The following is a 25,866-nucleotide window of genomic DNA, read 5'->3' as shown; positions in this document are numbered from 1 at the left end:
TTGTAAATCACGTGTCCGTGCAATAATTGCGCTCGTTGCGTGGCCGTAAATTCTCCCTTGCCGTATATAAAAATACTGTAAACGCGGAACCGGAGCTACCACTCGTTTCTATAACTCTACGCGTGTTTTGGCCACGTCAGTCATAATCGGAATTGAAACAAAGTAAACAAACGAAGCAGTTCCGACGATTTCGTTTTTAACGCATTTTTTACCTGCGATTTTTTTTTTTTTTTTTCTTTGTAGTTTCTGAATATTTTTATCTTGATTTAAAAAAATTGCCCACGTAACGAGGGATAATTCCTGAGTTTTTGAAAATCATTACTCAAAAAAGTACGTCTTCGGTGTTGATTGTTTCTCGGAGATGGTTAACCTGAAACCAAAAAATCAAACGATTTTAGATTCAGCATGCCAATGGCCGTGGAATGAATCAGACGATTTTTGATGTTTGCAAAATTAACAAAATGCCGGAAATTTTTCTAAAAAGTTGAAAAAGATCGCTTTTTTGCCGTTTTTTGCAAAAGAAAAAAAAAAAAAAAAAAAAAAATGCAGTCGAAATCAAAATTTGAAAAAACGTATGAATCATTCCAAGACCATTAACATGCTGAATCTAAAACCGTCCGATTTTTTGGTTTCAGGTTAACCATCTCCGAGAAATCATCAACACCGCAGACCTGCTTTTTTCAAACTGATTTTTTCGTATATACAAAGTGATTAAAACGATTAAAAAATTTTTCTTCATGTAATTCTAGAGTGTATTTATTAAGCCTAACAAAGCTTATATTAATATTTACAGTTAAGACTTATTTAAAAAATTCTCGAAAAAACCCTCTTTTTTGCTCGTCACTTGGGGTCTACCCCTTAACCGTCGTCGTCGTGCCGAGTTTCGATGTCAGGGTGATAATTACCGGCAGCAGTTCTACCCTAATCGAGGGGGTTGGATGGCCGAATAGCGTGCGCTGTACCAAACGTGCAGAAGAAACTTTTCCGCTTGTCTTGTAGATCCGTGTCAGGAACGCGAAGAGCCCAAACGGAATCATTAGAGCAAAAGTTTGCCCCGCAAACGGGGCGCTGAAACAATTTTCTCGCAGTCAGTGTTTAAAGAAAAACAAGAATAAAAAACAGCCGCAAGAAGGGAACAAAGAGGGTTGAGATCATCGTTTCCAGTTTCCGGTACAGATGAAACGCTTTTCACACGGACATTGAACACATGATCGCTATTTCGTTCAGGCAAAATACGATTTCCGGTCTCCACTTTTTTCCATCCCTCTTCTCTTTCCATCGTCCTTCTGATGTTGGATCATAGATCGTAATGTAACGCCGTTTTGCTTGTCCGTGCGTAAAAAATTCTTGGAATATTTTGCGTGAAAATCTATCGATTCGCGCGATCGGAGAGGAGAGCAAAGAAGAAGAAGAGGATTTCTATGATGTCCCGAGCTTACGTTGTTAGGGGTGAATTCCTCCCCTTCCTCGAGCCCGTTCTCACGTTCCTGACGTATGATTCATGCGCGTGTAGTACGTGTGTCATTCACGCGGGCAGTAAATTCAGCTTATGTAAATGTTATTGCAGTTGGATTGCTCTGGCAGTTTGCCCGGGGAGGAAAAGCGAGACCCGGTGATGCTGAATTTTTTAGGCACACTGAATCCGCCCCATCATCCCGCCTCAGGATTTCCCTTGATTGTTTAATCCGGCCGGAATACGAGGGGCGGTTTACGGAATACCTACCACGTTTTTCCAAAGGTATTCAAGTTTCAGTTTCGCAGTAATATTACATCGTGTATCTCACAACATGATCTATCTATAAACCCCGACACAATGGGTATATAAAATAAAATTAACCACCTGAAACTTTGATCAAATATAAATTATTCGGAAATTATTTACTCGAGTATAATTAAATTAAAAAACTAAACATTTTATTCTGATTTTAGGCGTTATTTTCTTAAGGTGCCCACTTTGCCCCACCATCCCCTATAAGTAATGAGACAAACCACAATGAAGATCGTATCATAATATAGGTGCTGCACAATTATAAGTATATAGAAAAACTGCTTATTTGCAACTGCAATTCAATTAATATTTTCCCAGGGTTTTATTGTTGGGCTGCATTTTTCCGCGAACCACTTCGGCGACCTGCAGCAGCAGCAGATAACCGAAGCCGATAGGGTGTAGCTGGGGGTCAAACAACCTGCGATAACCGATGCAGGTGATTCAGGTCAGAGCTATTTCCTGCCATGCATATCCGTCAAAGCACACTTTGCCCCATTTTTCCGTACAACCTCGTGCAGATTAGGCCGCAGCTCGATACCCTGAGACCGAGCGATGCTCGATCGAATTTCTTCCTCGTTTCGCGAACCGATTTTGCGAAAATAATCGACGCTTCTGCATCCGCGTCGAGCAATTATCGCTGCTTCAAAGAGATAGAAAGAGCAAATTTTATTATCGTTATATCGCGCATGCCACAGTGTCTCTCTTCCTCTCTCCTCTTCTCTCTCTCTCTCTCTCTCTTGCAAAATGTCTTTGGCTGAGCTTAGTTTAATTACAGTTTTCGCACCGGGCGGCTTTATACTCCGGGAGTAATTCCGCTTCGTTATCAAGTGGCGGCTCGTTTTTATACCAAAGTATAATATTTATGTGTATATACATAAGAATTTTTTACTCGAAGAAGAAATTAGCCAGATTTTCATCACCCCATAAGCTTCTTTTTTACTACCCCCGTGTCAGGTTCCTTTGACTCAAATTTCGATTGTAATCACTTGAGGTAAGTCTGAATATTAATTCTCCGCTATACGTTTATGGAAATGATTAAAGTTACGCCATTAGGTACCTGAAGTGTGCAGGTTATACTTTTTCATGATTAGAAGTAATGTGAGGCTGGTTCTGGATACAGATTCCTATTATCGACTCTTATCGACATTTTACCCAGACTCAATTCCTTCTTCACGATGACGTCACCGCGATCAACCTTCTGCCGTACCGACCCGAAGGTCAAAATCGCAGAGCAGGGTTTGAGTCTGCGTAAGGTGTCGATAAGTGTCGATAGTAGAAATCTACATCGTAATAGTTCACTTTTTGGAATAATCGCGCTGTTTGCAAATTTTCGGACTGCCTGAAATGCAGTAAATTCATATTTTGTAAATTCAGTTACTTCGATAAGTCGCTATAAAATTGCAAAAGTGGTGACTTTTTTTACCCCCAATGACAAGTTACGCTCACGTTAATAACTTGAACAGCCTAAACTTTTATGTATCAATTTCACTCTCCCCAACAACTATGAGCTTTAACTCCGATTATTTTGAACTTCCCTTCTTATCTTCTTCAGAGCCAGGCGTTGATGGACCTAAACTTCTGACGAGTTAATTAAGCATTGCAATCCCGTGCTAATTGTTTTACTTTTATAAACATAAGTAAGCTCAGATCTCACGATGCGGGCATCGACAAACGCTTCGAGACCGACTGTAAAGCTTTTCTTGACAACGAAGCGAAAGCTTTTGAGGTAAAGCAATTAGATTAACGAAGTGAATTTATTAACGAGCTTCGTTTAATTGAAATCAGGATTCTCGGATCCCCTTCCACCCTCCCTCCTCTTCAGCTCCTGCGCTTCATTCGAGGACCGAAAATCGCCTTCGTTTTCCACATCTTTATATATTGTTTACTTTCTTCTTTCTCCCACAGCCCCAAAAGCTGGCAAATAATTTTTACACGATGGTTTTACGAAATATCGCGAATGCCAAAGGGGTGTAAAAAAAAAACTTTTTTGTCATTCAACTTAGAATCGTGTAAATCGTAAAAATGTGTAAAAAAAATTGAAGATTCACTCTGAAACATAAAAAAATTACAAACAAACAAAAAAATTCTTTCTCATGTCTTTTTTGCTTACCTCTCGTCGCTTCCCTTCTCTTCTCATCTCCATCCCTTCCGCCATTCGAACCGATGGAAATTCTCGCCACCGTATAATAAACGCGGGCGTTCCGACGGAGTTTCGCGGCGTCGGGACGCTGCCTGCCTTGACTCAGCTTTAGCCGCGAATGTCGGCTCCGATCAATCCCTTCAAGGCCTTTGCTCCCGGTCGGACGAGAGTACGAATAAAATGAGAGAGGGAGAGAAAGAGAGAGAGTGATGACGTTCCGTAAGAATTTTAAATTAAATAAGAATCATCAATTTTCGACGTCACGTCAAATCACGTCAGAGAAATTTTCATCGCGATTGTATGATTGTCGGATAGATTTTAATAAATGCAGGTCACGAATCGCCTCGGATTCGCCGATTTTTCAATGCCGCGGATATCTGAAATAAGTTACGTAAGAAAAAAAAAAAAAAAAATTTGGAATACGAAAGAAGGTGAAAATAAAGTTGGTATCGTGAATTTTTAAATCCAAATTCTGTGACCACTCTGGAGAAGATTTTCGAAAGCCGAAGTATATGGGGTATTCCACGCCATCAACTCGACCAGTGTTAAGCCCTGAAAAATAAACTGTTTAGTAAAACCAATTTGAAAAAAATTCAGTTCACGTTTTTTACCGAGTAGAATATGTTAGAAAAAAACTTGAAATGATTTTGAGATTCCACATCCTGTGGCCATTCAACTTTTCGCCACCTGAACGAACGAAGCAAAAAAAAAAAAAAAAAAAAAAAAAAAAAAAAAAAAAAAAAAAAAAAACGAGAAAAAAAAACAAAAAAAAAATGCACACGCGTGCGATTCGAAATTTTATTTATTCTTCCTCTGGCGCATCCCGCAGCTGAAATCGGGCCGACTTATCAACTTGAATTGGTACTAAGGGTGGGCGCCTCGCCGAGGGGCAAAAGCGTGTTAGGTATAGATCGCCGTCTCATTCACCAAGAGGTACCGCGCCCAAGGGTGAACGCAGGACTGGGGGTCGTGCCTAGGCGGAAGAGGGAGAGAGAGGGAGAGACACACCCCTGCAAATATGTTATACGTAAGCAAACACTTAACCAATGTAGGTAAATTGATGACGAGCTGCGTTGCATGAGTCGCTGACAATGAGTCTTTGTTGAAAGGGTGTTTTGCAGGAGGTTCACGTTACAGGGTGGATAAGAAAAACATAAAAGATTTTTATTATTTGTTGGAGAAAATTTTCTCGTTGTCATTTGTCAAATAGAATAAAAATACTAATATATAATTCGATGTATAATTCGGTCCTGGAACACTAGAAAATTTATTCAAAAAAGAAATTTTTCCAAAAATAGATCATGCAAAGAGGAATGAAATGTGAGAAAAATAAGGTAATAATTTTGCATTACACTTACATTAATTCAGTTATACGTGAAACTCGCGGTATCGCGGTGCTCTAAAAGTTAGGAAAAATAAATCGCAAGAAAAAATAGGGTCAAAATCAACTCTCTGTCGTCATCTACAAAGTCAAAATTAAAAAAACTTTACGTTAAAATCTATCAAACAAAAACTTACCAGGTTAGTTGAAAAAAGGATGAAATCTTATTAGTCTGTTTATTTAGAGACCATTTTATTCAATTGTCAATTTAACTATCTAGACTTATTTATTTTACTTTAAAAAATTTCATGTTTCATCGTTTTTTTTTTTTCTCTTGTTTTTGTTTCTTTTTTCACCAATGGCGCCGAGAAAATTTTCTACATGTTCAATTTTACACGGTTGAGAAATGAAACCCCCGTTCAAATCGTAGTAATCGACCCTCTTTCTTCTTCTCCCTCCTCCATCTATCTTCTCTACTTTTCTCACTTTTCTCCAATCACGTGGGTAAACAGCTGCACAAATACCTTCGGTTGCTTTCACATCCACGCCGTAGGTATTTCGAGATAATCGCACATCGGCTACCTTGAATAACAAATAAAGATTTTTATACCCACCTTAGATTCTGGAACAGCGAAATAATTGAAAAGGTGCAGGAACGGTTACAATGAAATATAAGATGTGAAAATCGTTATTAAAAACACCGTCGTTTTTATTATGATTATTATTATTGTTGTTGTTAACTTTATGTTGATTATTATTATTATTATTATTTTAGTCAATAACTCGCAACTGCTTACAAAATCAGGAATCATTTGTCGTTTGCTAAATTATTATTTATATATTATTCCTTAGTATTATTATGCTATAGATCAGGGTCAATTCACAGGTATATCTATATATTATATATATATATATATATACATATATATATATATATATTTCATCATCTCGGCGAATATTATATTTTCTATATAAATCTCACTTACGCACAGTAGGTATATGAATAATGTAACGTCGAATCTATCTCCGTTCGTATTTTTAATATTTTTCTATTTATTATTCATTTATTTATTTATCGATTTCACATTTTTCTTAAAAATAATAATATTCAATTCAACAATGTACGATCCACGCACGTAATAGATATTTAATAGGAAATGTTATTATTGAAACGAAGTGTAAACGTAAGTGTTATCGGTATATGCAGAAAAAAAAAAAAAAATATATATATATATATATATATATTAATTTATCGCAAATTACTCATCAATTCGCAATAAATTCGACTGCAGTTTCACATTTTTTTCCTTAATTCTCTCTCGTCTTTAACCAACGATCAGTTTTAAATTCATTTCTGCAATTATCTTGATCCGTGGAAAGTAAATTTTAAATCCTTTTCGCGTATTCAACGATTCTGCGAATAATAAAAAAAAAAAAAAAAAAAAAAAAAACAATTTCGCGTGACGCAGAATTAAAGAGTTTCATTATGTTTTTACGGAGAATTGTAACGTGATAAAACGTAGTGAAATCGTTTAATTGAATTCACAGGCTTAAACAGCATAATATGTATATATATAACTACGATGATCACGCGTGTCTTCATTTCTTGATTAAATTTTACATTTATACCTACATTATGAAATATTTTCTTTCCTTAATAATTATATATCATAACACACAACTTGCGTATAACATATAATATTTATAGTTTTTAAACACGCATTAACGACAATTTTTCAATATCATTATACGTAAGTGGGTAAGCGTTAAAAATTATTCTTTGCATACTATTTCAATATAAAGGATAGAAAAAGAAATAAAGAATACAAAGAATAGAAGTGAAAAGAATAATTATCAACTTTCGTATTAAATTAATACTTAATAACATTACTGGAATTGCTTAGAAAAAGAAGAAAAAAAAAAAAAGGGAAAAGGAAAGAACGAAAAACGCTGTGAAATCATTGAATCGTGTGAACATAATTGAATGGTAATAATAACGTATGTCTGATATATAGTATATTTTATATATATTTTTTTTTATTTGTTTATTCATTTATATTATATTATATTATATATTTATATATGTATATAAACAATCCCCTGTCATTTAGACCAGCTAAACTTGTTATCATCGGGTTACTATACAAATAATAATTGTATAGGTATATATAATAATAATCGCGAGTGTTATACATTATATCATGTGTTATCATACGGGTATAATTTCTCACAAGTATAGATGCATATATATATATATATATATATTCTAAATTGATTATTCTTTTAATTATTACACTTTTGACGTATCGTAAATATTTCGTGTATCGCTCTTGAACGTGTTCCAAACTTGGTTAACTTCTTTGCACTGCTTCGAACTTTTATTTTCATTTTATACTATAATTTTCAGGGTTTTTTGTTTTTTTTAATTCATTTTTTTACTTAGTTTCGGTTTCTCTATTTTTATTTTCTTCACTTTCAGTCGATTTGATAGAATATCTTGTTATACCGTCAACGTTCATTATGGTATGTATATGGTTTGTTGTATAACAATATAGTTATAGGTACGTCTATTACGTATTATTATTCATAGAATTTTTATTCTAATTCTTTTAGGCTAGATCGATTATTTATTTATCTTATTTTCATTTGATGCGGGCTTGTTGGTATGTGTTTATTTGTTTATCAATGTACTGTTTAATTTGTTCTTCCACTTTTAGGTTTTTTTTTTTTTTTTAACTTATTTACTTCTTTATTTTATTTTTTTTCTTCCCCCATTCGTTTCGTTTCATCCAATAACCATTATTATTATTATTATTATTATTATTATTATTATTCGATAGCTACTACGTTGAATCGTTTGAACATTATTGGTCAGAGGTGAAAATCTAACGGTGGCGCTCAGCGCCAAAATATTACTCTTATTAATTCCAATTTCACAATTTAACTGAAAAGCGGCTTTGATTGGATTTTGATTCGCCGTCGAGAGGATATTTTGATTTTTTAGCGTTCTGGCAGTGCCCGTGTCGCGATCGATGATTGAAACTGCGGTTACTCCGTCCGGATTTTTTTCTCTGCATCCGTCGACTCGTTACATTTTTTTCTTTCTGCTATTTTTATTTTTATTTTTATTTTGTTTAATTTTTTTTACACGCGATTGTTGTAAGATTGGATTCGCGTCGATCCTACTGTGTTTGTTTTTATTTTTGTGTGTGTGTGTGTGTGTGTGTGTTTTTTTTATTTATTCATTTTTTCACGTATCGTAATTCGAAACGTATTCACGTACTTTGTTTTTTGTTTTTTTTTGTTTTTTTTTCTATCTTATCATCCGTCTTTTAGCAATTTATTTTTATTAATATATAATTCACAAGCAAACTAGGCGGTCAAATTCGCGTATAATGATAATAATAATTTATTACAATTAACGTGGGTATTATTGTAAGTAAAAACTCGGTGTGATATAATTAAATCGTGAGGATAAAATATAATATTCTGATTATCGTATAATTGATATGCATTCGCGGATTGCATCGTTATTTGACAGCACAAATATATATGTATATATATGTATTATATATATATATTTGTTAATATCGTCTAATATAATAATAATTAATGTAATATACACTCGCGATGAAATTCGGCCATTGCGTCGCGTGTTTAGTAATTATTCAGCCATTTTTTTTCTGTGTCATTCAATTCCGCGTGTTAATTCACTTTGAGGAGAAGTGCGTTTTTTTTTTTTTTTTTTTTTTTTTACCCTCATTTTACCCACCCTCACTCATTTATCTCATACAATTTTTACCTTTTTTTTTTTCTAGTCTTCTTAATTTCTATTTTCTCTTCTCTCCATCTGAAAATCATTTCATCATTTTTTTCTGACATTCTACTCGGTAAAAAAATGTGACCTGAATTTTTTTTTTTCAAATTTTCTTATTAAATCGTTTTTTTTTTTTTGTTTTTTTTTCATAAATATTTCAAGTCGATGGCGAATGCCCATTTTTTTTCAAATCTGAAAATAAATTCACAAATAACTAGTGAATAACTAGTCGCAATCGACTTGATATGTTTATAAAAAATAAACGGTTTAATACAAAAGATTTGAAAAAATTCAGGTCCTCGTTTTTTACCGAGTAGAATTTTAGAAAAAAACACGAAATGATTTTAACTCGTACAATACAAGCCAAGAGAATCTTAGACTTTTTCACCAATCAATTCTCCTCCGCGTTTTAAGCAATTATTTAATTCACATGTAGCATATTCACTCACAATTTCAATATAATAACTAACATTTAAACCTCTGCCTGTATTAAATATATATATAACATAATATTACACGGTTGAACGTATTTTTTCATATTCTTGCTGTACCTTATTTATTGTGGTTATAAAATTTTCATACGTCGTTCATAAATGATGATAATATAATAATAATAATAATAATAATAATAATAATTTACGATGGTAGGAAACAAAATTTCTTTACGAGAATCCGGAATAAACGACGATGATTAATTTTCTTTCAACGCATTCGCATGGCATTGCGGTTGTAAAAATCTTTTACAGAGCTCGGAATATAGTGAATATAAGTAGATATTATTATAACGCTGACGTCAATGTGTCCAAGGGATTATATTATACATTACATGCGAAAATGTCGGAGGGAGAATCATTATTATTATTATTATTATTATTGTTGTTGTTATTTTTAAAATTTTTTTGCTGATAATATCACGCCATTCTGTACGTATACGTACAGTGACAAATAAGGAAAATGTCAAAGGCAAAGCGCGCAATTACTGAATAGGTGTACCACGTGTGTTGTTATATATATAGTACATATTGCGGGTTGGAAATTTTTCTATTTTTAAACCTGACCTCACATTCCTTACGTTTTATATATCATATGTATTTACTTATATATCGCGATGTAACGTTACTTTTTTTCCCTAATCTTTTCTGTTTCAAAGCTTTTTTCTTCTCCTTTCTCTTCTTCTTCTTCTTAATCTTCGATTTTTTTTTTTTTTTTTTTTTTCTCATACATTCTTCACTCTCGCTTCATTTCGATTTCCTTGATTTTCTTTTTTTTTCTTGCTTCGTTCCTATTTCTTTTTTTTTTTTTCTGTTTTTTTATTCTCGTCGTCCTCCTCCTACCTGCTTTCCAACTTGAAAACGGTGCTTAAGTATATTGTCGCGTGCACTAGGTAGTTTATCATATTTTTTTTTTTTTTTTTTTTTTTTTTTTTTCTCGCTTTAATTACTTACTAGAACGTAACCTTTGCTTAACTTTTACACCTACGCGTTTATAATTTTCATTTAAATATTACATACGTACATACATACGTAGCGTAAAACAAATGTGGCTTAAACGACGCGATTCACGATCTATGCTTTAAGTATTTTATTTATTTAATTATTTAATTCATTATCTTTTACGTTCTGTTTTTGTTTTTATTTTGGGTTTTTTTTTTTCTCTTATTCTAATTCACGTATATTTCTTTTAACGTACCATGTTTTATTTCCTTCAAGAATATCTGTCTTTTACACCGCAGCTTTTAAAAATCGTTTTACATTTATTCATAATTTATCGGTTAATATTCATTTTTTTTTTTTTTTTTTATATATATATTTAATCGATTTATTAATTTATTCACTTTCTATCATCTATCACGTATGTATATATATATATATATATATATGTATATAATTATATATACACAGTTCGGATGTATACAAAATTTTGACATCCAGGCCCTTTTCAGTAAAATATTATAGGCTTTTTTTATTATTTTTTTTTTTTTCATTTATAGTTACAACGATTAATCCACTTTGCAATGTGTAATATTCACGATTAAACTGCATTTTTACGATCTATCAACGCAAACGAATTATCAGTGATTAGGACCAATTTATAGTTAGGTATTCGTGAAAATTTATTTAAGCCTTAAGATTGTGATTTGTTTTTATAGGCTGAATAATTTCACTATTATACAATAGCGTGTTTTTTTTTTTTTTTTTTTTATAAATTATCTGTGTAAGGTTATGCTAATATTATACATATATATTGTAGGTATCATGAAAACTCACTGGAGTAAATTCGAATTTTCTTTTCTACTTCAGAGTATATGTATATAGATTTGGATAAATTATATAATACAGTAGATGAATAATCGCGTGGAACTTGAATCGTTTTGATTTCCTACAATCTGCAGACGATTATTTTCAACGGGGGTTATAAAATGACCTTCATGAAAGAAAAATAAAAAAGAAAACGCTTTCTTGGGTGAAAAAATTTGTCCCTCGACTTGGAAAAAAAAAAAAAAAAAATCAGTTAAAAATCGTCCTCAAAGATAATTATCTTTCCATTTTTTATTTTATTTTAACCTTTCCGAGAAGGGTGGAAGGAAAAAAATTGAAAAAGAAACCCCAAAAGATATGTTTTTAAATATTTAATCTAAGCTCAGCGGTTTCGTAGAGATTTTAAGGGTCTGCAAAACGTTGGGATAAATTCAACCCTCTATCTTCTTCTTCTACAACCCTTCTTCTCCGTAATTCTCATCAATATTATATAAACTCGCGTGGATGGTAGATATTTTTTTATTCAAGAACGAATTCGGTTTACCGACGTTTTACTGAGAATCAAGATCGCACGGGAATGAAAAAAAAAAAAAACCGTACCTATGTACCAAACGCAACGAGCTGATTCCTGCACTTTCCCAGTAATTAAATCATCGAAAAGTAAGAAGAACTTCGCTCCCTTAATTTCTCGGGTTGATAGAAAATTAGATAAAAAAAAAACGTTTAAGAAAAAAAAAAGTCAAATTTTTCTCTCTTCAATTTATTTTCCCTTTGCTTATTTATTTATTTATTTGTTTGTCATTTTTTTTTTTTTTTTTTTTTTTTTTCTCGTTTAAATTTTTCCTCTAACTCGCAATTCCTATAAAAAAAACTGTATCGATTTGGTCCATCGTCAGTCGAGACACAGCCCATACACCTCTACACTATAATAATATTTATATATTAGATATAGAGATACAGTATAGAATACAGAGCTATTTTTTATACACCGTAGCTATGTTGTTATCGTTATTATTATTGTTGTTGTTGTTGTTATTATTATTATTATTATTATTATATTGCTCCAATCTTCTTTCTACGCGGCTTCGATGAGTCAATCAATCCCCTCGTAGGCTTTTACGTTCTATAACTATCGTTAACTTACGGTTTATATACGTATTATTTATATAGACGGCTATTGTTTACCTCTTAACATATGTTTCAACAATTTATTTTATTTCATTATACTCATCACTATACGCGATTCTTGCACAACATTATTATGTAACAATATAATATATGTGTGTGTATATATGTATATTATTGTATATTATACATCTCCCTTACGCGTTCAATAATAATAACAATTACAATAATAGTAATGAAATAAAAAAGAATAATAAGGCTTTCCACGTATCCACGAGAAAAATTATTTTCGTTTCTCAAGCACCTATAACAGCGAAGGGATGAGATCAAGTTTTGTGAAACTCTACATCGCAAGTCGCTGCAGAGATTTTAGTTCAGTTTATTTTAGCTTTTCTTGTTTGTTTCGTTCTCAAAATCCTCGATAGTTTATCTCCGAGCTAAGTTCCATGCTTGCGGATTTTATCTCGCGAAAGGTTTCGTGTGATACCGAAATTTTATAAATAATAGGGAAAAATACAACTGCAGCGACTTTGTCGATCATTTTTCATCCTTTGTAATTAACGATGAAAAATTTTCACGAATTAGGACAGTCTGAAATCAAATGAAAAACCAGTTACCAACAAGCGAAATTAGTACCTTGAGAAAAGAAAACAGCAAAAAAAAAAAAGAGAGAGAGAAAAAATAAAACCGTAGATTCAGTATTGACGTGGAAAGCGTTTTTTCCGCATCGTTGAATTAATTTTACGTCCAAGTGATATCATCTGTCAAATCTAATTCCGACTGGCAAAATTATATAGGAAAAGGCAAGTGTATTACAATTAACGTTAGTAAAACAAACCGGAAACGAAAAATCTTCAATCGTACAGGCGTCGACGCGGGCAGGTGAAATTCTCCGTATGTACGTAGAAACGTCGGTGGAATCCTAGAGAGGCGGAAAGGACGGGGTGGAGGTCCTTGGACCTCGTCTTAGAGGTCTGACTGCGAGGTCGGCAGGACGCTTTCCGCCGTCTCCTCGTGACGTCATAAGGGCCTCGTGACGTCCCCGCATTCGCAGTGGGGCACGTGACCCCGTCGATCGACCCTGTTGCTTATCGAATGATCGCTGAAATCGAGAATGAAAAAATTAAAATCGAAACCTAACTTTTTAAAAAAGGAGGGGAGGAATGGCAAAACGCTTCGATCCCGACGGCACGTCATGGCCGGTACCTTTTTCTCCTTATTTTCCATTAGCCGAATTGGCCAGGATGTGGAGTGGAAAGGCGTGGAAGCTCGAATCCACGAAGCCGTGAAAGGACGGATATTAATTGCGCTCTTTTACGCCTTGAGGCTGACGCTTTCGTTCGTCAGGATTCTGATCAGCTTCACGGGTCTTTTGGATTATTTTGTTACTACTGGTTGGAATTAGTTTTGCCATTCCTTCGCAATATTTTTTTATGTACGTATAATGGCGATCCTGAAAATTTCTTCAAAGTGTATCGAATGGTTATCTGGTAATTGAAAATGTAAAATTCATGTCGCTAAATGTACGAAGAAAGGATAAAGCGTAGTGGAAACGAGTGAAACGTACTAGAAGAGTAGAATTTTACTAGAAATGGAAGCACTGGAACTTCTTTCGATTCAAGATCGACGGTCAGAAATCATTGTACCCGTGAGGTATCACGGGAAGATAAATTGAAAGACCAATTCTCGTGACCCAAATTCTATCCGACTTTTCAAAGCTAGAGAGTAACAGAGACGAGAGCCCCGAGGTATGTAATACCCTCAAGGTTTCAACAATGACACCATTGTGCCAGGATAGTTTTTGCAAGAAATCCGTGGAGTTGATTATACAACGTATATAAGTTACATAATATACGCTTGCTTTGCTTATATCCGCGGGACGTTTAATAATACACGTGCTTGATAGACTTGGTATTTTTTGGTAGAGAAATTTATGCTCGTGGGTATAACGATGGAAGCGCTCGATTACATGCTGTGACGTAATTCTTTGAAATTTTTCCGCAGGCGGTCGGGATTTTCATAAAAATTCACTTGAATCACAGAGCTTCTGATTAATTATCGAGTAAATGTTGAGAGTTTGCCGCGGGTGGATAAGAAGATGGAACTCCGATTGAGAATTCAGGGTACTTCGTACATGTCAGTAGTCAGTACAAGGCCGGTTCTGCGCACAGACTCCTACTAAAGATACTTACCGACATATCCCCCAGACTCAAACCCTTCCTCGCGAGAACTTCAACCGATAAAAATTGTTGGTAAAACAGTGCGATGTTGACCTTCGATTGAAAATGGTATTTTTCCTTCAGCCGGTACGGCAGAGCTTAAACACTGTGACGTCATAGCGGAAAAGGGTTTGAGTCTGGGGAGGGGGATGTCGGTAAGTGTCGGTAGTAGGAATCTGTACGCAGCAGCGGTCTTGTATTACTACTTAAGTCGTACATTTATGTCGTGAGACTAATATGAAGGGCCTTTCGGGGATTAAAACGCTGCGAACCCCAGCCCCGACAAAAAACTACGATCCATAAGGGGAGTCCTCGCATTTAGTCTGGCATTATGAAAGGTCGCCGTTTAATCCCCGTCCTCCTGCTTGAGTGAATCATCAATTTGGTAGAGGAGAGGAAAACAGCACCAGAAATCAAAGTAAGCAGAGAGGAAAAGGGGACGTTTCTATTTCTGTTTACATGCCTAACATTAATTCCAACCCCCTTCGTGCCCCCGTCGAGTCAAATTGGACGAGATGCGAAATCGATTCGGACCGCGCGGGGATTCCCCGAGCCTTGAGACATCTGACACGTGACAGTCGTTTGCATGCCTACCTGAATAGAAATTTTTGAAAATGGAACAGACCGAGTTTTAACGAGCGTCGTTGAAACGGCGATTCTTCCCCGAGGACGGAAAGGATGCCTCTCGTTAAATTTCCGCCCGCTTCCTCCCTTTCCATTCTTCTTCTTCTTCTTCTTCTTCTTCTCTTCTCTTCTTGGGTTTCTCTTTTCTCTTCTGTTTTCGGTCGGAACAATATCAACCGTGGAAGAGGTCAAGGTCGAAATGGACAGACTCACGAGTTGTTTCCCTCTTTTTACAATTAATTTAATTTAAAGCCACGCTACCCTCGTCGTTATGTGTGTCTGTCTCTGCGAGGGACGAGGTATGCAGGTACATACATTCTACAGCAATTACGTTTCCGCCGTGCACCGCGCTGGGTGAGCCGTTTTAAACCCAACACACCCAATTATAATTCACACGATAGTCCCTCGCACGTATGCCACTTTACATGCGGGATTTATAGAAGGTCGTATCCCGTATGTAGGGTAAAAAAAAAAAAGGAACCACTGCTAGTTAGGACAGATGAAATGAAGACCGAAACCACTCATGATCTTCAATCTTTCCACGATCGGACTCTTTCATGCAAATGCTCGTATGTACCTCTTTTAACGCACACTTTTATCAATGGGGATGAATTGCGGCTATCACGTGTTACTATCTAGTCCAGTTGTACGAGGCGTTCAACTCATTCGTTCAAATTGAAATCCAATCTTGATATCTTTGAATATTTATGCACATGGCGCCTGTGAATTGGACCGAATAGTGAAGAGTGATTGTGGATTCTGGCGCTAAGGGAAACGCCTAAATCATTCATCCGTTATGATTCATTAGCGGATTCCGAACGGCTGAAATTCCGTGAAATCTGGTTGTAGGTACTGCGGGTACCATTTACTCCTTCGGCTCCGAATCACCCTGAAGATGACCCGAGTCGCGAGCGAGACTTGACCCTTGTCCGAAGTCCGCGGGGTCACGCAACCCCGTTTCGGTCACGCTGCGGGCGAAACGCGTCCGAACTCAGGCATGCGGGGGAACAGCCGAAAGTCACGAAACCGAAGGGAGGGTGGGTGAGTTGATCGATATGGAGGGGGTGTCGTATATTTTCGGCCACCTGCATAGACGGGTTCGTCGATTCCAAACCACCCCCTCCGGTCATCATGCGGAATAATAATTGCATTCGCGAACCGAGGCGACGCGAACTGCAGCGCTTCCCGAATTCCCAAACAAAAGCTGATCCGCGTGTCTGGAATATAACGTGCGCAACGGTGATTGGCTATTCTCTGGGAACAGCAGCTCCATTTTTTTTTTTTTTTTTTAGTCTTTCTTTATCCGGTTCGCAAAAAAGTCGCGGCTTGAAGAAGGCTGAATTAGCCGATACAATGAGAATCCCTAGACAATGATTTTTCGAACGTCTACTTTGGCACGGACGGAGTCTCGACTTGAACGCGATGACAAAGGAAAATCCTGTCAACGACACTCGACTCTTGTGAATACAAATTTTGCCACCCTTGCAGCGACTGGCGTCCCAAGTGGAAATTTTTTGAATCAATTCCTCGCTGCGTTCTCTCTCTCGCCTTTTTCCATTCCGCAATTGAAGCTGCAATAGACGCTTCAAAGCTTCGTGTAGACGGCAAAGCGTCAAAAGCAGTGGAACAAAAGCACCCCACATTGCAGCTGTGCATGCACAGTGCAGTCGAGGTGTCGGACGGATTGAAGCAGCGTCTATTGCAGCGGAAGGGCGGCGATTCACAGAAACAAAAGAGATCGCAAAGTGGGAAATATTCTCGCCATTTTCACGTTTGGATGTAATTATTGCACTTTATTTATTCAACTTGGCTGGCTGGCACGAAAGGAGAAAGAGAGATCTAAAGATTGAACGGAAATTACGAAAATTTAGCGAATGCCTTTTTATCTTTTGCTTGTTCTCGTGAGCTTTTCTACTTTACATAACGTAGAAACTTTGATCGGAGGCGCACGTAGGAGAAGGTGGCGCTAACATCGTTAAACTATACTTTGCAAGACTGCAGACTACGGGCGTAACGAGAACTTTTCGGAAACTGGTTCTAGCCGATGGCGCCATGCGCTTGCGGAACGGATAGCCGCGCCGCACTTGAAGCAGACGCGCATAAAGCTGGAGAAGACCGAGCGAAACTTTTAAGGAATTACCATAATTTCATATCACTTTTTAAATTTATTCTCGCAAACGGCTCTCGCCACTTCATGCAAATCAGCGTACCTTTACCTCGATCGACGTTGGCTTGTAAGCCACGTGTTCGAGCATCCGGAGGGTCCATCATCACATAGACTTTTAATCCTCTCTTGTGTCAGACACTGGCAACGAAATCTATTCTCTATTTTATCGGTAGTTCGAATTTCATTTTTGAATAAAGCAGGTAAGCAGCGTCGGTAAGATGTCGGTAAGGGAATCTGTGTTCGAAACCTGCATTGCCTCTCTCGTGTCAAATTAAAAACACTGAGAGCAAAAAAATGGAAATCGAAAGTAGGCCGAAGTCTATTTTCTTTTGTCTCGATCGTTCGAATTTCATTTTCGACCAGAGTGGATAAGCCGTGTCGGTAAGATGTCGGTAAGAAAATCTGTTTTCAAAACCAGCATTTTCGTACCTCTAGGCAAACTTGTGCATCAAGTATTTTAGGTACGTGTTAATTCGATTCAATCCAGTTGCATTGAGCAATGTTGCCGTTTCCGCTTACACTCACTCTCCTTGAATTTCATTCCAACAGACTGCATCGGGGGCGCGAACGGATACAAGAAGTGACTATTAATTACCAGCCCATAGAGAAGCGTCGATAATGTCGAGTAAGGAATTCAGGTCACGTATTGATCGGAAACCCGGTGTACACCCGACGCATATTCCCGTTATAAGTGCTTCTCTAATCGTCAGATCTGGATCAACAGATAGACCTGCAGGATATAAGGAGGATTTCACAGCATCGAAGTGAACCTACCGAAGCTCTCTAAGGATTACGGCAAACTTGAGCGCGTTTTTCTCCGATCCCAGTGTATTTTTGCAGCCCCTTATGCAGGCCGTAATGCACCCGCCCACGATGAAATTGCAGTATTTCTTTCGGTCGGCGAGTGGAAAGGAGGGATGGAGGGAGCGATGGCAAACCGCCAGCTGAGCTTAGCGAAGCTCTGGCCTTTAGGATGAAGAGCTTTCGACCGATATATCGATTCACTGCTGACACGCGACACGCGACAGGGCAAGTTTTTCTCTATTTTTATACCTCTTTCTTTCTTTTCTTCGCCTATCTCTCTCTCTCTCTCTCTCTCGCTCTTCTAATTCTTTCGTCTTACTCGGTGTTGCGGAAGACCTCGGGGGTGGGATGCGAGCACCGGGAGCGCAAACAGACACCGGGGTCAAATAACTGTGACAGCTAACAAGTGCGCACCACCCTTGGTTAATCGGTAATGGAATTACATCGAAGCCAGTGCGTGTCAATCACGTGGTTAATTGAATGGAAAGTTAAGTCGACGAATCTTGTTACGGGTTGTATGATCGAGGCACCCCAGGCCTCGTGCAGTTGCAGCTGCTTTTTCCCGCCTCACTTTCGACATTTTTATTCCTTTTCGTTTTTTTTATTTTTTTATTTTCTTTTTTTTGTTTTTTTACTGTCAGCTAAGAGTGGAATCGTGGGCACCGCGCTTCGTCGTTATAGACGTCATTCATTCTCACGTCCGTCGTCTAGCCAAGGGGGATATTCAAATTTACCATCCATCGACGCCATTAGCGAACCAGCCCGCGACACCGACTTCATCGACGAAATCGGAGTCGTTAAAAGCTCAACGTTCTTCTGTTTCGTTTCCACTTTTTATCGCCCTTTCTCTTTTAATGAAAAAATAATCATCCCGACTCCGTGGCTGCAGGCGTTTTCTCAAAAATACGAACATCCCTTAACATCGATTTTCAGTATCACTTATTGCTGCAGTCGTTAATTCGCGGCTATAATTGACGAAATTGAGAAAAAGTTATTACGTGCGAATAATTACGAACATAAAATCGAACGGCTGAATAATTCAATTCAATTTAATCACTTTTTACAAAACTTCTTTTTTTTCTTTCAAATTTCCCTTGAGATGAAAATTATACAACAACCAACTACGATGAATGGATTGTCGAAAGCTTCTACATTTTTGGTTCTGTTAACTTTCTAATAATTATCAAAATTATAAAACGATCGACAGCTGGAGCAGGAAAAATTTTTCGTCATCATCATCATTTTCAATACGAGCAAACTAAAGGAAGGTGAAGGGGTCTCGAGATGTTGAACGAGTACGAAGGGGTTGCGTAAGAAGGCACGAACCAGGGAGAGTTGTGTAATATAATTGAATCATGAATGTTAAACTTTTTACCGAAGCAAAGCGGCAGAGGTATACATATAGGTACATGCAATAACTACGGATCGTTACAACGTCACAACGTTAACCGATGTTATATCACACCAGTAGGATGTATTGCGCCACTAGAAAAGCCCGGCTTTATTGTAATATCTAGATACGAGGGATGGTTTTCACCACATCAGCTGCCCTTATTGCAGCCGTATTACACCGCCTTTCTTCAGCACTTTGCGATATTAATTTTCAACCTCCTCGACCGGCTTCCAACCCCCCTTTTCACTCCGATTCCAATACGCTTTGAGTCTTTCCAAATATAATATCGATGTACATACATATCTGCATCACTGTCCGATGCCAAGATACGTATTAAACCACTGCAAAACACAACGTGAAATATATCCACACGATGATATTATGCCAATTTTTCCGCACATGTGGAAATCAAGGCTGCAGCTGCCGAGGTTGTATGGAGAAACGGGGGTAAATCGGGATTGCAACGAGGAAAATTGGGAAAAACATGTTTTCCTAGATTTATTTTTTCCACCGTATATGGATAAAAACAGCCACCCCTCCCCCCCCCCCCCCCCCCCCCCCCCCCTCTGCCCTCTTGAGGAATTTCCTTTCACGTTCCCCGACCGAAGAAAACATCCGTTGTACCACCTCCAAATATCCTTGGTATTTTTTGTTTGTTATTCGTTTAAGACTGCAGCCGGCATGATTTGGTTTCTAACCTTGGTGTCCTGGAACCTAGTCTGTTAACCTTGGTTGAGTGCGATGCCAACGTTTGAAACCGTGCAGGATACCCTGCACGATTCTACTGGCTGGCTGGCTGGCTCCAACAAGTTTCGAGAAGAACGATAACTCATCGAGTTCCCTGGATGGAAGAAGAGTGAGAGAGAAAGGAGAAAACTTTCCGCACTAGCCTTGCCCGCATGTCAGAAGTAATTAAACTACAATCGCGGGGTTTCAGACGCCCTTGCAAAGATCTCCGATCACCCCTCAGACGCTGGAACCCGATTTCGTCGTGCAACTGCATGGGAATGCGAAGAATGGAACGGAAATGCATTTCTTGATATCATGCAATAATACTGCAGTTTTTAAAACAATAAAGTAAACATACTCGACTGCGGGTGGATTTGAAAATACTCTTTAAAAAGTTGATAGATAATGAAAATGGGTCAGTGCAGTTGGTTATTATCTTCTCACTTTTGAGCCCCGCAAGATTCACGTGTATTGGAAAATGTCCTAATGACGTCAGAGCCTGATCATCGGCGTCATTTTGTTACCACATAACCTAAGTATTTGATTTTAATGAAGACAAATCATAATCCTTGGTCTTTCAAATGACTCATGTCACATAAATTAATTAAACATAATCAATAATATACCTGTTCTACCATCTATACGCGAAAAAACACGGTTAACGATCAGCTGTCAGCTTGGTGGCATTAGTTTTATTTTTTTTCACCAGGTGACGCGCTGCAAAGTGACAATCGCTATACCTACCTACTACCCTCGAGTTCATGTGCCTGCTGCGTTATGAATTTAGAATTCCAAGATTCCGCGGCTAGATTATAAACGGGGGTGGATGGAACGGCTCGTGCAGTAATTCTTGATTCCGTTCCTACCTGGCGTGCGCTTGTATAAATGCATGATACGCAGACCTGCATGGGCGGGCGTCATATCTTCCGACGTATTAGGGACATCCGTCTCTTTGTGTATTATTATGCTCGTGCGGTGCGGTAATTATAACCAAGGCACGCCTCGGGTAACCCGTTTCCCATTTAAATCGTGCCAACTGCACAGCAGCGACCGCGTATTATTCTCAATGGGACAAATAAAACGCCCCTGCAGAAATTAATAATAAACGGTCTCTGCGCGTCTGATGATAATCGTAATAATGATCGAGAAAATTTCTACGTCTCGTAAAATATACATTTTTCACTCTTTCCAACGCGTAAAATTTTTTTTTCGCTCTCTTTTTTTTTCATACAATCATTTTTTCCAAAATGATAATAATCGGTCGAGATTTATAATCGAAGGAGGAATTTTTGTCTGAGGTAAAACCGCACCGAATTTCTGCCTAATAACAATTTCTTAGCACTGATCCTTATTGCAAATCTGTTTAAAGAAAATCGACTAGTTTTTTTTTTTTTCTGCGCTTCAAAGAATATTGAAAAATCGTCAGACAAACGCCCTGGTAAGATATGAGCCCTTAATATTATTATTTAAAGATGGCGATTCTCTTAATTTTCTATTTGGATGTAAATAACATGGAAAATTTTTTTTCTGAACTTTGGAATTTTATTACTGGTAAAAAGATCACTGTACAATAATAAACAAGATGGAATTTTTTAGGGTATTGAATGCTTAGTAAAAATGGTCTGAACGAAGATTTGCGCAAGGCGAGCCGTTTCAAAGTCATAAAGCCTTAACCATTGAACTGTTCAAAATGATATTACATGATTTTTTTAAACACTCTAGTATATATAGATCCTGTTTATTTTCGATGCTTGTTTCACGACTTAATTGACAAAATCTTGTATAAGAGGTGGGAATATTCCAGCGGAAAGCCCTGGATCCCGTCAGAATTCAAGGACAGTCTAGGTATAATCCCACCTTCCAGGTTAGGTAGGTACACCGATGTGTGCGAAAACGACCCCCACATATTCGAGGAAGTTCACTACGTGCAGAGGAATAAAAGCCCCGAGATTTGCAGCTTAATACCTGCTGATATACGGCGGTGGTATTTCCGACCCGAAAGAGAGCCCGTACCCACCTACTCTAATGCCAGACACGGTAAAGATGATAAACCGCCCTGCGTGCAGAAAAATAACAACCTCTCCTTATTGAGGAAAACTCAACGCTCAACGCTCCTTATCCCGCGCCATGATGCTCGGCAGGTCGGAGTCATTCAGGTGCTTATAAAGTCGCGTTTTACACCTCGAAAACGCGGCGAGCCAAAAGTCCTGCACCGCTCAAGCGATCGGGATGAAACTTGGGCAAGTGATTCCTTGATTTGGCAAAAAGTGGAGCGACTTTTTACTTTTTGAAAATTCGGAAAAAAAATTTATACATAGGTTATCACTCACCGAAATTCGGACGATTTTTACATTTGCACCGAAAGGATCGATCTATCCGGTATAATGCCACTCGCTACTGATGAAACACACACTTTGAGCCTAACCCCATAAGATTTGATGCTAAAATGATGAAAGGGCAGCTAATCTGGTTTGCGATTACAAAGAACACCGACACCTCGTTTTGGCCACCTTTTTTACCGACATTAAACGCATGCCGGTAATGCATGCGTGAATTGTCGGTAAAAAATGTCGCCAAAATAAGATGTCGACGTTCTCTATAATCAGAAAATCAGATCAGCTGCCATTTCGTCATTTTACCATCAAATCTTATGGAACTGGGCTCAAAGTGTGTGTTTTATCAGTACCGAGTGGCATCATACCGGGTAGTTCGATCCTTTCGGTGCAACTGTGAAAATTTTCCCAATTTCCGTGAGTGATAACTGATCTGTAAATTTTTTTTCCAAATTTTTAAAAGTAAAAAGTCGCTCCACTTTTTGCCAAATCAAGGCATCAATTGCCCAAGTTTCATCCTGATCGCTTGAGCGGTACAGGACTTTTGGCTCGCCGCGTTTTCGAGGTGTAAAACGTGGCTGTACAAGCACCTTAAGGGTGTCGAGGAGGAGCCGAAGCGCGCCTTTCAAATTACTTTGACGTCGGAAACGAGTGGAATCCTGAATACGGTGCTAAAACGATTCGATTTATCGCTACTTAATTTTCGATCCCCCCACCCGGTTAAATTGAAAAACTGGCATGTCGTCGTCGATGGACTGTTTCTCTCACCTGAGATCGTCGATCCTGGGCCTCCGCATCGTTCTCTGAGGATGTCTCGGAGGTGCGGCACATCTGCAGTCACAATGCATAACACAAAGAGCAACACTGGTGGCCAAAGTCACTACGAATGGTGCGGCGAAGAAGTGCATAATCGTCGCGATTTGGGCCTCGCGGTTGTAGTCGGCCATCACTATACTCCCGTTAACGCGACTGTAGTGGCAGGGAAATCTCGATCCCTCGAAGCCGAGCTCTTTGGTGAAGTTTTCGCAGTCGACTATGGGCGGGTAGCCGCATCCCTTTATGTTGACCATCAGTATCGCCTCAACCTCGCCGACCAGATCCGTGGCTGAAAAAATGAACGAGTGGGAATGAAATTTCGAGGATCTAATTTCTCACGTTATTATTTTTTATTTATTTATTGATTTTTTTTTGCACAGTGTCACATTTAATGAGTCTGGCTGATTACACAGGTCAACATGAATTTTTAGTCTCGGTTTATAGACGTGAAATTTTAATTTACTTATTTACCAACGTAAAAAAGACAAAAACAAACTTTATAAGTAATAATGAATAAAGGTTTTGGTTATTACTCGATGTAAAAAATCGAAATTTACTTATGTCAATAGAACCTCAACAAAAAAAAAAAAAACTATTTCTTCTTTGTTGACCTGTGTTATCAGGTCGTATCTAAACCATAGAGCACAAGGATAGACGGTCTGAGAAAGATGGTCGTGGTCTGAAATTTTCTCTCTGTTTCTCTTTTTCCACACGGCGGCCACTTTCAGACGTTTCTTCTTCCTAACTCTATCCTCATGCCTCCATGATCTCGCCACCGCGAATCTCGGGAACCTTGACTCTCGGTTTCGGACTTGGCTTACTTCCAGGAGCGCCTGCACAGCCCACTCTCGCTAATTGAATCAGACCGTTTTATAAAGTGTGCGGTGTATAAAATTGGCCCCCACCCCATTTTCGTCTCGCCAACTGCCACGCTACATTCGTTCACCCTCTAGGGATAAAAACTATCCAAAATTTATACAGGCTCACGTGGCGCGTTTCACCCCTAATTTTTTAATCCTCTCACCCCGCGACCCCTCATTCAGCCAGCCGAGAGGCAAGTCCCAAGCATTTTATATAAAAAAAATTAACATTGTTACATGTTTTATTTTATGAAAATGACCTTTTTAGTGCATATTATAAAAAAATTAATATCCCAAGACCCTACAAGATGAATAATTTTTCAAAAAAATTCTTTTTTTTTCACATTTGTAAATGCAAGTTGCAACGCAGGGCTTCGAGTCCTTTGTCAAAGATAAAAATCGACTCTTTTTCAAGAGACTCACTTGTCGTTCCGAGGTCGAGGGGTGGCGAAGTGCCCGCGTCGATCTCCTCGGCGGAATAATTCCCGGAGGAATTGGTCCAGGGTGTGTAGGTGACGTAGATGTGGGTGCACCTGTAGACGTCGCTGGTGCAGCCCTCGCGGCAGGAGCTCCAGGAGCAGTTGAAAAGGCCGGCGAGGTCCTCGCGTCGGGAGGTCGTGCAGGTTACCGGATGGGGTGAAAAGTCGGCGGCGAGGGTGCTGATCGCAGGATCGACGTAGAGGGGGACGAGGAAGAGGAGGGCGGCTCCACCGGAAGTCGCCACGAGGGCCAGAGCCGAGGTTGCGTAAAAGTTGAACCGCTGACGGCAGGTTCGCCGAGGCGGTCGGCGCCGCGACGCCCCGAAACCGAGCTCAAACAGCTTGCGACGTCGTAGTTCTTGCTGCTGAATATCGTACTTTTCACTCTCGCGAGCTGCACTCGAGTCAAGCAGAAGCTCCGAGCTGCTGCCACGCATAACCCTGCAGCCTTTTTCCTATCAACGCGCCGCTACGAATTTCGGCTCGACGCCGCTCGTTTTCCCGCCGTCAGAGGACTCCTCGCGTATCTTCCGTTCATTTGAATCAAGGGACTCCGATTTCGCACCTCAGTCTCTCCTCTCTTCGCCGGGAATTCTCTTGGCTTAATTGCTTTTATTTTTCCTTCGATTCTCTTCTTCTTTTTTTTTTTTTATTAGGTCGACGTTTTCTTACGATCTACTATGATTAGGTCGCCAGGCATAATTAGGCCTTTAGATTCCTCCAACGATCTTTCCCTTCAATTCGATTTCTCATCCCTCGATGAAGAGTATCGCTTGTCGTATTTAAAAATGCGATCCCTTTTACCCGTCCATATCGATCATAATTTTAACAATACTTGATAGAGATCCACGAGGATTATACATATATACTTGTATACTTATATATATATAAATATATATATCCGTAGGTTATATTCAAACGGGATGAAAAATTATTATCGAGGGCATGATTCGATATAACGTCAATTTACGAGAGCGATGAAACACGTCGCTGGGGAAGGGGGAAAGGGGGGG

The 25,866-nt window shown here is 38.3% G+C and overlaps 1 protein-coding gene across 1 annotated transcript; it reads right to left on the bottom strand.

The window, feature by feature from the left end:
* Nucleotides 1-13,206: 13,206 nt before the first annotated feature.
* On the bottom strand, nt 13,207-25,365 carry LOC124414911 (protein tipE). Its single transcript, XM_046896076.1, has 3 exons — nt 24,798-25,365; nt 23,467-23,803; nt 13,207-13,531 (listed from the first exon to the last, which is right to left on the bottom strand). Exons 1-3 carry the CDS (start codon nt 25,288-25,290, stop codon nt 13,450-13,452), a joined length of 912 nt encoding a protein of 303 aa, XP_046752032.1. The 5' UTR covers nt 25,291-25,365; the 3' UTR covers nt 13,207-13,449.
* Between the last annotated feature and the right edge of the window lie 501 nt (nt 25,366-25,866).

Source organism: Diprion similis, chromosome 14, assembly GCF_021155765.1.
Source record: "Diprion similis isolate iyDipSimi1 chromosome 14, iyDipSimi1.1, whole genome shotgun sequence".
In the NCBI taxonomy this organism is placed as follows: domain Eukaryota; kingdom Metazoa; phylum Arthropoda; class Insecta; order Hymenoptera; family Diprionidae; genus Diprion; species Diprion similis.
Note: the sequence above shows the minus strand (reverse complement) of the source record. Positions and strands in the feature narration are given on the sequence as shown.

Bases quoted from the DNA above. Each gene is read 5' to 3' on its own strand.
- LOC124414911 (XM_046896076.1), bottom strand. From the start codon at position 25,290: ATGCGTGGCAGCAGCTCGGAGCTTCTGCTTGACTCGAGTGCAGCTCGC. The intron at 23,804-24,797 runs GTGAGTCTCTTG...TCATTTTTTCAG, and splicing joins CCTCGACCTCGGAACGACAA to CCACGGATCTGGTCGGCGAG. The intron at 13,532-23,466 runs GTGAGAGAAACA...TCTCGATTTCAG, and splicing joins CCCAGGATCGACGATCTCAG to CGATCATTCGATAAGCAACA.